The sequence below is a fragment of the Quercus suber genome, unplaced genomic scaffold (genome assembly GCF_002906115.3).
Source record: "Quercus suber isolate HL8 unplaced genomic scaffold, Cork oak 2.0 scaffold_1274, whole genome shotgun sequence".
In the NCBI taxonomy this organism is placed as follows: domain Eukaryota; kingdom Viridiplantae; phylum Streptophyta; class Magnoliopsida; order Fagales; family Fagaceae; genus Quercus; species Quercus suber.
Genome location: NW_027070666.1, coordinates 1 through 11969, shown reverse-complemented (window position 1 = coordinate 11969; position 11969 = coordinate 1). Strand labels below are relative to the sequence as shown.

General features: G+C 35.4%; 2 protein-coding genes across 2 annotated transcripts; one reads left to right on the top strand and one right to left on the bottom strand.

Moving 5' to 3' along the window:
- The first annotated feature begins 1326 nt into the window (after positions 1-1326).
- On the top strand, positions 1327-8423 carry LOC112037244 (oligouridylate-binding protein 1B). Its single transcript, XM_024070056.2, has 12 exons — positions 1327-1649; positions 3557-3618; positions 3967-4069; positions 4224-4300; positions 4374-4435; positions 4541-4628; positions 4983-5058; positions 5155-5185; positions 6101-6220; positions 6603-6688; positions 7165-7341; positions 7801-8423. The coding sequence occupies exons 1-12, from the start codon at positions 1545-1547 to the stop codon at positions 8083-8085; spliced, it is 1272 nt and encodes a 423-aa protein (XP_023925824.1). The 5' UTR covers positions 1327-1544; the 3' UTR covers positions 8086-8423.
- A 786-nt stretch (positions 8424-9209) lies between these two features.
- Positions 9210-11404, bottom strand: LOC112037242 (protein FLUORESCENT IN BLUE LIGHT, chloroplastic; the record flags this gene model as incomplete). The annotated part of the gene is given in 3 exon segments (XM_065769688.1): positions 9210-9669; positions 10359-10679; positions 11233-11404. Coding segments are annotated over 3 exon segments (696 nt in total), but the record flags the coding sequence as incomplete, so codon positions are not given.
- Between the last annotated feature and the right edge of the window lie 565 nt (positions 11405-11969).

The window sequence follows — 11969 nt, the reverse complement described above, 5'->3', positions numbered from 1 at the left end:
CACTTTATCACTTATAGGATTTTACTAACAATACTTGTTTTAGTTGTTTCTGTATAATTTTTTTTTTCCTAAAATTTAAATTAGTGAAGTCCTAGTAAAGATGATTATGTAAAAAGAAGATTAAATGAATTAGTCATATTATCAATTGAAAATGAGATATTAGCCAAATCTAAACATAAAAAAGCTATTAATTTTGCATATCAAAATGCAAGAAGAACGGATTTTGAATAACAAAATTAAAAAAAATAAATATATAAAGAAATGTGATTAAATTTATATTTAAATATTAAAAATGACCACTTCTGTGGCCTTAGGTCTTAAACTGTATCAAACTGCCCTGTTGACAGAGCCTGATACCATTGTATCGTTTATATCCAAGTGTTAACCACTTTAGCTGTCATTGTAGTAATTCATTTGATTGAGAAAAAAGAATTAAAGAAATAAAATAAAATAGTTGTTTCCTTTGGGATTTGAAATAGCTGAAATTGATCTTAGAATTCAGACCCTAATTCTTTTCTTTTTCTTTTCAATTTCCTACTGCTAGATAGAATAATTTATAAATCAATCATGAATTTCATCTCCACCAGTGTTGCTAATGCCTCAAAAGAGTTAAAATTCAAACCGCTCAAAAAAACCAAGTCACTGACACACCTAGGAATTCCTCNGGGGTTAAAAAAATTACTTATTAACATTAGATGATTATTTGCTATCGTGTGGTGGCGGCGACGGTGGCGGTGGTGGAAGAGTTGATGGCGGCGGCGGCGGCAGGGCGGCGGCGGGGCGGCGGCGGCGGCGGCTGTAGCGGTGGCGGTGACGGTTACAGGTGGTTGTGATTGTTATTTATTGTAGTAGATATTTTATTTTATTGTAGTAGATATATTATTTTATTGTGATGTTTATATTATTTTATTATGTTGAAAGCTAAAATAAATCCACTGCTGCAGTATGTGTGTAGGTATAATAGATAAAATAACTTTTGGTGGAGCTAAAAAGCTAAATTTTTAGCTCCACTGCTGTGGATGCTCTAAGTGTTTATATTAGAGCTTGAGTCCCTCATCATGTACCAGAAAATTAAAAATTCCTTTTTTTTTTTTTGTTTTGTTTTGAAAATTCTATATCTTCGTCGTCGTCGTCCAAGAAAAATCCAAAATCTTTAGCATATAACCATGGAACCACTTGTCAATACATAGTTGGAAAGTACTTCTTTTACCCCCAATCACAATCCTTGTAACGTTATCATCACTCACTCCCCCCCACCCCCACACACACAGAAAAAAAAAAAAAAAAAAAAATTCCCTCTATAAATACCCACCTATTATTTCACTTATTGCTCCTTTTCAGGCCTCTCTCTCTTCTCTCTCTCCATTTTTTTTTTCTTTTTAAAAATCTCAATTTCTCTCTCTCTCTCTCTCTCTTTCTCGAGGCCTATACACACACACTCTCTCTCTCTCACCATCTAACCCTAACTTTTATTTTTCTCTGCTCGGAAAAAAGAAAAAGAAAAAAAGAAACCGATTTTCTCGGAAAATCGACTCCCCGAGAAAATGCAACAGCAGCAGAGGCTGAAGCAGCAGCAACAAGCTTTGATGCAGCAAGCTCTTCTTCAACAACAGTCTCTCTACCACCCCGGTCTCCTAGCTCCTCCCCAGGTTCCATTTCCTTCTTTCTCTCTCTCTCTTGCTCAATCTGTTTGATTTTTTTGGTTTTTGTTATGATCGGGGCGATTTCGAGACTGTGTTGTGTGCTTTTTTGTTTTGATCGACGAGTTTTTGGGTTGTTGGGGGTAGTGTGGAATTGGGGATTGTGAGAGAGCTAGGGTTAGCTCGGGGTTGTTTGAACCTGATTTAGAAAGCTAGGCTTTTTTTTTTTTTGGGATGATATTGTGTTTGGTTTTATGAGAGTGAGAGTGTGAGGGGGAGAGAGAGAAAATTGGGTAGGGTTTTTTTGAAAATTTTGACATTTGACTGTGTTTGGTTGCTGGGAAAATTTGGGGATTGTACGGACAAGCATTGCTAATTTGAATTCAAGTTTTTCTCTGGCCCTTACTAAGTATGCTATTGTGTCAGTGTTAGCTAAGTAAACAAAATTTATTATCTTGTTTAGTTTTTGTAAATTTGCATGATCACCCAATGAGTGGAGCTTCATTTTTATTTAATTTTCTAATGTTTTGTGACACTTTATGCTTGTTTTGGCAATGTCAACCAGTGCTTCGTGTTCTTGGCCAGCATTTCATTAACTTTTGTAGACTATTCTCACCCTCTAGTGGTACAAAAAAAAAAAAGGTTAAAGACCCAGTATATCATTTTTGGCAGTTGATATTTATAAGTTTATTTTGGGAGCATTTAATTAGGTAAAAAGTAACTGGAGTAGAAACTTCGTCTGTGGACACTATCAATAAGTTTGAACAGTACTAATTATTTTCCTTAGTAAGTGCAAAATTATTGAGGACAACGTTTGATCTTTACCTGAAGTTTTTAATGCATGCAAATTCATATGAAATTTAAATTTACTGGCATTCAAATTTATTTCTTGCCCCCATCATTGAAAACTGAAAAACCTCAATGGTAGCATAAGCGGCTGGGATCACTAGTTCAAATCTCTCCTCCCGTATTGGGCCAAAACTTGCTTTGAAAAAAAAAATTATTGAAATCTGGTACATCATTATTTTTTGACATAGTACCAAATATTGTGTGTGTGCGCGCACGCATGCATGCAAGATATCATTGTTTATTTCCTTTCATATGCCTTGAAGTAAAAAAACAAAATTAGTATGCATAAGCTAAAGCCAGTGGTTTGTTTCTTTTGTTTATTGAAGGATCTTAGTATTTTTTTGTAAAAAAAATCCATGACCAGATTTTAGGAGGATATTGAATGAGCATTTCAATGGCACTAACTTTTTTTTTAAAAATAAGTTCACTGTAGTTAAGCCTTATATATTAGAAATATTCAGCGTTATATGAACCTGAAATGTAGTCATGAGTTTCATAGAGTTCACTTCACCCTGCAAAGAAAAAGGGAAAATTTTAAATTACTTATATAATAAAGTGGGGAAAATGTCTTTCTTATATTGTAACTTCTGTTCTCTCAAATTGATCACCACATGTAGAATTTGAAACAGAAGTGGGAAATTGAAGTATATTGGATGGCATTATGTCAAAATGTCAAGAGTCCTACGGAAGTGACTAGGCCTTTCTAAGAACCTTGTTGCTCAGTGGCACTGCCTCTTCTTCTTTATGAGGAGAACCTAGGATCAAATCCCCCTCCCTCATTGTTCTAACTTTCAGATTTATTAAAAAAAAAAAAAAAGAGAGACCGGCGATTGTCTTCTGTTAGGTTGAAATCAAGAACTATATTATCTTTCCTGCTATAGGTTGGTCAGCGTTGATTTCTTTTTGTGGAATTTTTTTACAAAATACCTTCTTAAATTTTTTTTTTTTTTTTTTATAAAAAATTCTTGGATTATAATAGTCTTGATGTTGGTAGATAAAACAGGATTTTTTTTTTTTTTGGTTCTTTTTATTTTATTTTATTTTCTTTTTCACTTTTTATTTTGCAGATTGAGCCAATTCCAAGCGGAAATCTGCCTCCTGGTTTTGATCCAAGTACTTGCCGCAGTGTGTGAGTGTTTGTCTAGACATTTTCAATTTATTTTTGTTTGCCTTTTCACCTTTTTTTGCTTTTGTGTCTCCCAGTTTTTTAAATGCTTGTTTCACAGACATGCTTGTGCAACTTATACGTCACTCTTATATTCCTTATGCATGAACTGATAATAACTCTCCTCTGAATCTCTTTAGCCATATGAAGAACTATCACTTTTATAAGTTACTTCTTTGTTGTTAACTATGCCATCAAAAAGTATTCTGAACTTGTTTGTTATCTCCTGTTTTGAGAAATGAGATTGAATACATGTTTTAAATTTAATCTTCTTTTTCTACAACTTCTTATCTCTTTATAACTGAAACGCAGTTATGTGGGAAACATCCAGACACAAGTAACAGAACCACTACTCCAAGAAGTTTTTGCGAGTACTGGTCCCGTTGAAAGCTGCAAGCTTATTAGAAAAGAGAAGGTAGGATTTCGCTTTTCAAGATAGTTTGCCAATTATTTTCAAATATTTTTTTTTATTGATTTATAATTACTCTTTCCTGAGTTGTTTAGCATGCTATATACTTTTCTAAATTCACTGGCAGCTTACGTATTGTCATTGTCTCTGCATTATTCAGTCATCCTATGGGTTTATCCACTATTTTGATCGGAGATCAGCTGCTTTTGCTATATTACATCTGAATGGAAGGCATCTGTACGTAGAACTCTCATTAATTTTGCTGATCTGGCTTTGGGTGTTTACTTACATCTTTTCATGTGATTTTTAGGTTTGGGCAGCCTATCAAAGTTAATTGGGCATATGCTAGTGGTCAGAGGGAGGATACATCAGGTTGGTGCTTTTTTTGTGTGCAAACTCAAAGCTTAAAACTGGTTTTTGCAATGCAATGGCATGATTAGCATGGGCTCTGTTTTATACTGTTATAATGATGTGCAGGTCACTTCAACATTTTTGTGGGTGATCTCAGTCCTGAGGTTACAGATGCTACATTGTTTGCCTGCTTTTCTGTTTATCCCAGTTGTTCGTAAGTTTCAAATGACAAATTATAAGATTGTCCATGTGTATTATTTAAACAAGTCACATAACTCATTAAAAAAGTCATGTGACTAAAACTACACATTTATGGTCTCTTCAATTGCCACTTAGTAGGCTGGAGCAAGATAGCTGCAAACATGTTTGGAGCCAAACTTTTCCCTTGTTTCTCCAACCATGCTATGCTTGCTTCATCACAAAATATGAAGCTTGATGTGGATATTCTTTAAAAATTCAGGGAATACAAAATTCATTAGTTTACAACTTTATTCATCATTGCATGATACTTACTGTAAAAGTTTGCATCTTAATGGATGACACCCAATCTGATGTTTTCTGTTTTCAGAGATGCAAGGGTTATGTGGGATCAGAAGACTGGGCGGTCAAGAGGGTTTGGATTTGTTTCTTTCCGAAATCAACAGGTGATAATTTAAATTGGTGTTTCCCTGTGTTTTGTGTTTCTTTTCTGTACTGTTATTCTTTATTATCCTAATTTGACATTTTCCTCATCTACTCAGGACGCCCAAAGTGCCATAAATGACCTAACTGGTAAGGATTATGCAGTATTGTCATTTTTCCCCTTGCAAAATGAACCTGTGATTTTAAGTTTTAAGATGCTCGGTTTTATTTTCTGTGACCTTGGGTAAAATTACCAGGATTTAGTTCATTTTTTGTCAATCTACATAATATGAGATTGTCTTAAAAAAGGAAAAGGTTGAGGAATAAAGCATTATTAGTAACCCCCAGGCGTAACTGATGCAGCATAGGCGTGTAGAAGCAGAATCTATAACACACAATTACTACAACTCTTCCACGGAACCTAAGTTCTACAAGAACACTAGGCTAGTAGGCAAAATAATAGAGAAAAACCTCTCTAGCAAACTTTTATTAATAAATGCATAATAACAATAATCAACTCCTTTATAAAGAGTATTTATAGGAATAGAATTTCTCCTACTCCTTTTAGGAAAAGAAATAATAAACCTATTTCTACTTGAGAAAGGAAAAACAATTTAATTAGGAAAAGAAAAACAATTAAAATCCTAATTCAATTAGAAAAAGGATTTTAATTGAACTTGTAAAAGCAAATAAATCCTAATTCCACTAGGAAAGAAAAAACAACATAAAATATTAAAATATTTTATTCTTCCTTAACCAATCCGCATCAGTAATGGGGGACTGCGTTTAATGAAGCAGAGGTCTCTAGTTTGAACCTCCCCCTCCCCCATGTCTTGGGCCAGGACTGATAAATAAATGAAGCATTGTTAGTATATTCAACATTTTATTTACTAGAATACTGCTTCTATCATCTCCCTCCATACATATTGTTTCTGTTCAATATATATGCCTTCACATCTTAACTTCATTTGTTCTGTGTTCACTTATCAAAAAAAAAAAAAAAAAAAAAAAAAAAGTCATTTGTTCTATGTGACCAATATGTTAAACTGTGATTTAATTTTTCAGGAAAGTGGCTTGGCAGTAGACAGATACGCTGTAACTGGGCCACTAAAGGTGCTGTTTCCAATGAAGACAAGCAGAGTTCAGATGCCAAAAGCGTGGTAGAACTAACAAATGGCTCATCGGGTGAGTGAGTTATACAAAACCTGAGATAAAAACAAGAATCGATGGTGGATACTATAAAACATTTCTTATTTAGATTTCAAATGAATTTAAACCATCAAGTTGGGGGTGGATCACCATTATCTTGTTTCCAGATGTGGGAGGCTTCCATTACTTTGTTTAGTGCTGCGCCACCTCAAAATTTTCTACAAGGATAATTTGTTTTGGGGTGATTATTGTTGATTTCCTTATACTTATGCTCTTTCCGGTTGGCTAGAAGGCGGAAGGAGAACAGATTTTGCTTTAAATAAGTTAAAAGTTGTGTCTATTCTTCTTTGACTTCATGGCTAACTGATGGTATTCTAAGCTTATGACAAACTTATGTTTTGTTATCTTGATTGTGCAGAAGATGGCAAAGAGACAACAAATAGTGACGCTCCTGAGAATAATCCTCAGTATACCACTGTTTATGTGGGCAATCTTGCTTCAGAGGCAAGTAGTCATATCAGCTCTTTGTTTTGTTCATTTTAACATTTACCTGCACACATACATAGTGCACACCCAGACAGTTTAATTTTTGTTCTGCCATGGTTGTGGAAGTTCTACAAGTATACCTTGGGTTACAACTTTGAGTTGGATTTCTCCACTAATGTCTTTACCTTCCCAGAATGACTCCACATCTCGCCGATGAGCTCTAGCTCAACTGGCACTACTTCCCCTTGTAAGTGCTAAGTATAGGGTCAGGTTGTCGGTTCAGGACCTGATGGGTGCCCCCCTCATATTTTCTGAGAAGTGGGGGGAGGAGTGATAGGGAATTTCTTTGTTCTTAGCTCTCTCCATAATGTTTCTTAGAATAGATCAAATCATCAAATACCCTTAGAGATGATTTTGTAGTTGTGGAGTCTTTCTGAAATTTCAGGGATGGTTTTATAATCTCTAAGAAGTTGTTATGTTTTTCTGATTTGCAGGTTACCCAGCTCGATCTGCATCGCCACTTCCATTCTCTTGGTGCAGGAGTGATTGAGGAGGTTCGGGTCCAGCGGGATAAAGGCTTTGGTTTTGTGAGATACAGTACTCATGCTGAGGCAGCCCTGGCTATTCAGATGGGAAATGCGCACTCATATGTCTGTGGCAAACAAATTAAGGTGTGGTTTTCTGATTATTGGTAAAGCTGTATTGTGGCAATGAATTGATATAAGATTATTCTTGCCATTCCTAGTAAAGACATGGTACTTATGCACCTCTTCTGTTAATGGTTTTTTGTTACTTAAAAAATGAAATTTCCTCCCTTTATGTTACTGATTTCTCAGTTCTTGGTAATGCATGTGTTTCAGTTTCACCATCTTTTCCACAATTTAGAAATCAGTAAAGCTATTCCCTATGAATATCTGTTGTAATGTAGGATAGCGATCTAGTATTTAGAGTGCTAAAATTTGTATTAATTTTTCAGATAAGGAACTTTTAGAAAATATTTTATGTTTTCTTATTCATTTTTTGTTTGGGAGAATGCACTAAAATGTATTTTGTCAGATAGTTTGGGAATCTTAGTATGCTTTTTTGGTTGATTGGATATTGACTATCTGGTGTTTCTCTCTTGCCTCTAGTGCTCTTGGGGTAGTAAACCTACGCCACCTGGAACAGCTTCAAACCCACTCCCCCCACCTGCAGCTGCCCCCATACCTGGCCTCTCAGCGACTGATCTTTTGGCCTACGAACGGCAATTAGCAATGAGCAAAATGGGTGGTGTTCATACCCTCATGCACCCTCAGGGGCAGCATCCTCTTAAACAGGCAGCAATGGGAATGGGTGCCGCCGGAGCCAGCCAGGCTATATATGATGGTGGGTTCCAGAATGTTGCTGCTGCCCAGCAGCTCATGTACTACCAGTAAGATATATAATGAGAGTAAAGTTATATGGTGAAACCCATATTCCCTGCCTCTGTGGGATTTATTTCAGTTTGTAAACCTTTAGGAAGCTTTTCGTTATCTTTTTTTTTTTTCCTTGTCCAACGGTGAGGTTGTTACCTATCTTTTCGTATGCTTGCTATCTGTATGGATATATGTATCATTGTGCTTGTTTTTGTGTTTTCTACTTTTTAGCGACGAGTGTTTTATTGATTCTTAGAGGGAATTCAAACAATAGTCTCTTTCTAAGGTTTTTCAGAGTATTCTAACAATGATCTCTTACATGAGAATATATATAATCGGTTTTGAGCTATATTGCTGTACCCCAGTGCTCTGTTACTCTACAGTGTCTTTGGTTTTACCGGATTGGAAGTTTAGCTAAATTAAAATTATAAACTTTTTGGTAGCTGTCTTATCTTGGATTTAACCTTTCATTGATGGCAATTTGTTGTTTTCTCGTCCCATCTGATTGGAAATTTACAAGTGCCAAACTTCGACTTGTCATTGATTTTGACCTATGAATGATCACAGTGCAATTAAGTATTTCTGGCTGGACAAAATTTGATCTCGTTCCACAAATTGGATTGAATGTAGGCTGTGCATGGGTCAGGTTGTGAAACATTCCAAAGGATAGGACCATTCTGAAATATGAGGTTGAAGACTAAAATGTATAATTCAAAAAATGAAAATAAAAAATAAAAGAAAATGAAACACTTGACCAAACTGGGCAAACCCATCAACTCATGAAAATCAAGCCGATGTTGTAAATGCACACCCTTATTTAAAATTAAAACCTATTCTAATATTTTGGATTCTAAAAGTGAACGGTGTAAACTGAACATCACTAGAAAAAATGATTTTAAGTTTTGCTCCGGTTCTTAGGGCGCACTGTATCCTAAAACCATTTAGGTGTACCATCCAGACTCAGGTCAGCTTTGAAGTCTTATCAGGGTTTCACTTTCATGTAACCTGACAGTATCTTTAGCATGAATGAGAGCTGATCGACTATTAGTCCATCAACATCAGCTAGTCTGTTGAGATATGGACTCTTGAACAATCTGATACTTGAAAAGATCCAACCACAGTTCCCTTTTAAGTCAATATCTAAGTAAAATAAAAACCCATCTCTCTAGGTGGCATATCAATCAACAAATAGATGGTTTTAGTTTTAAATACAAACAGAAAGACTAAACAGATATTCTCCATCAAGTAACTTTAACAAGGATACAAAAATGAATGACCTTAACATAGATACAAAAATGAAATGATCCGCAAGGAATTGGTAATCAGCTGTCTGAAAACTCAACGAATATTACAAGCTCTAGATTATTAATCAAGAAAAAACCTACTGCTTTAGAGGGACAAATCAGTCTGTTTCCAACCCTGAAATGTATTTGTCATAGAATTTCCCTGCTCGCTCAAGATCTCCAAGCTCGGTATAACAATCAGCTATTGCTCCATAAGCTTCCGTGTTTCCTGAGTCCTCTCCTTCACGCTCAGAGATTGCCAAAACCATAGAATGGTATTTGATGGCTTCCCTATACTTACCTTGCCTTTGCAGTGAGGCTCCTGAAAGGACAATTTTGAATCAATAACTTGAGATTGATAGCAACTGTCGACAAATTACAAACCATATGGTGACTCAACTTCTAGGAAATTATGTTGTATTAAAAAAAAAAAAAACTGCGTGAAAACATGAGTAATGAAGAAATATTAAGTAGAACATAGAAATTAATTATAAAAACAAATTATGACTATTGGGAATACTAGAAAAGCATATTTTCAACTGAAACTAATGCTCAGAGACACAAAATAGACTCAATTTGAAGAGTTCTGGCTTCTTGAAGCTTGAAAGAATATATGATTCTGGTCCTTAACTAACATGTCCTCATAACAGGTTTGCATATGGTTGGTTTCAATTAATTGCATAAAGATAGTAGCAACATTTACTTATAAAAAAAAAATTTGGTAGAAACATTTCTATAGGCTTGAATTATTGAGCTTACTCAGTCAACCAAAAACACGTCTTAGCAACAGTCAACCCAAAACATGGCTTAATGCTTCTGATTCATTACGGGAAGGAATTAAAATTTTTGTACTAGATGTAGAAGACTCTAGTGTAACCTCTACAGTACCAGTAATATGACTATTGTATAGTTTATTGATTTTATATAACCCACAGTACTTATATTACACAAAACATAGGTAAGTGAGGTAACCATAGGAGGAAAATAATGACCAAGGGAACGTAAACAGACCTAAACCTCTTGCAGCCTTCTTCTCCTCAATAGGATCTTTTAAATTCTGCGCAAGTTCAAGAGCTGTTTTAAACTCCAAGAATGCTTTCTCTAGTTCTTGATTTCTCAAAAAATTCTTTCCGCTCTTCAACCGAGAAATCAATTCCTGCTTCTTTGGATCAACAATTACTTCAGTCTCTGGTATTCTTCCACCAACAGGAGCATAACTCAAGGTGGGAGCATAGGACTCAATCTTAGCTTGCCTTCTTAGGGCTGTATTGATTTGGCGTAGCTGTTCATTCATCCGCTCCAATTCCCCTCTCCTTTGGCGAGCAAGCAACCCTATCATACAAGCACTCAAAAATTATGGAAAATTTACATAACACGGCTATAGATCTACGCTTCACATTCAAAAAAAATAATATTAGGCATGGAAATACAAAAGGGTCTTCAATTTCCTTAGTTCACATAGCCACTCCCAATTATAATCCTAACAATGAGGTAAGAAAAGAAAAATAATACTTCCATCTTGGTGATGTTTTGAATACTCTTCTCGTGAATTAGCATTAACACTAAAAAAATTATGCATTATGGCATGGGCTGAGGTGTCAGAAACATCAATAAGTCATGTATGTTGGGGATTCATTATGCAATTTCCATGCCTCAATCTCAAACTTCTATGCAGCTGTATACGTAAAAAATCTAGCCTCCAGGGTATGTGTGGCATTTTATTTACTTGCTCATCAAGATACTAAAAATATAATAAATACAAGCAACTCTACCAAAAATTATTTTAAAAAGGAAAAATAAAACTCCTGATAGATTTTGAATACATCCTGCAAAGTAATGAGAAGGAATAGAGCCAAAGGAGACAATGAAGCCAATAGTACCTTACCTCCAACAGTTGCCCCAATAAGGGCCACGGCTAGCAATAAAGGCATGTTCATGTTGAAAACAGAGTTATCAGCTTCACATGTTTCTGCTAAAGCTTTCAAAGGTGTACTTAACATCAAGGCATTACTGACAAGAAATGCCATCGTTGGAATTCCTACCCGTTTGTTTTCCTGCTAAAGAGGCAACTGTCGATCAGATAATAAAAAGAATGACAGTCAAAGAGGGAATTAATAAGGTATAATGGATGGATACTAAAATATATTGCAGTAATTGGATCACACACATTTTTCTTGAGATATGAACACTTGATGAACTCTATTTATTTATCTCTTAGGTAAGTTGATAGTGAAGTACACATGTTGAACCCATGACCTCACCCTCCACCTACTCTTATAGGAGGGGAAGAACCATTTGATCTACAACTCGTCGCAAGGGATCGCATTAAGTCATGATGCTTTAGTTCTGGTTGTGGGAATCTGACTGTCAAATGAAATCCAAGCCTGGTAAAATTTATACACAAAGTTGACTGCTGAACTTGATGGGAACCTTTAAATTGCAAGATAGGTCTTTTACAGATAAAAGAGAAACACCCTCCCACAAAGTTTACATAATAATGTTCTCTAGGGCAGTCTTTGTAGGGATATTGTTAAACTCTACATCTTATAATGTGGAGTTCTCTTATGCCACTAATAAAGTAGTAGATGCAACATATATCACAACCAAAACTCCTACTAAATA

What these genes read in the sequence shown, in the direction of transcription:
- LOC112037244 (XM_024070056.2), top strand. Translation starts at nt 1,545, where the DNA reads ATGCAACAGCAGCAGAGGCTGAAGCAGCAGCAACAAGCTTTGATGCAG. An exon ending in GTCTCCTAGCTCCTCCCCAG is followed by an intron (nt 1,650 to 3,556) that starts GTTCCATTTCCT and finishes TTTATTTTGCAG; the next exon opens with ATTGAGCCAATTCCAAGCGG. An exon ending in TCAGAGGGAGGATACATCAG is followed by an intron (nt 4,436 to 4,540) that starts GTTGGTGCTTTT and finishes AATGATGTGCAG; the next exon opens with GTCACTTCAACATTTTTGTG.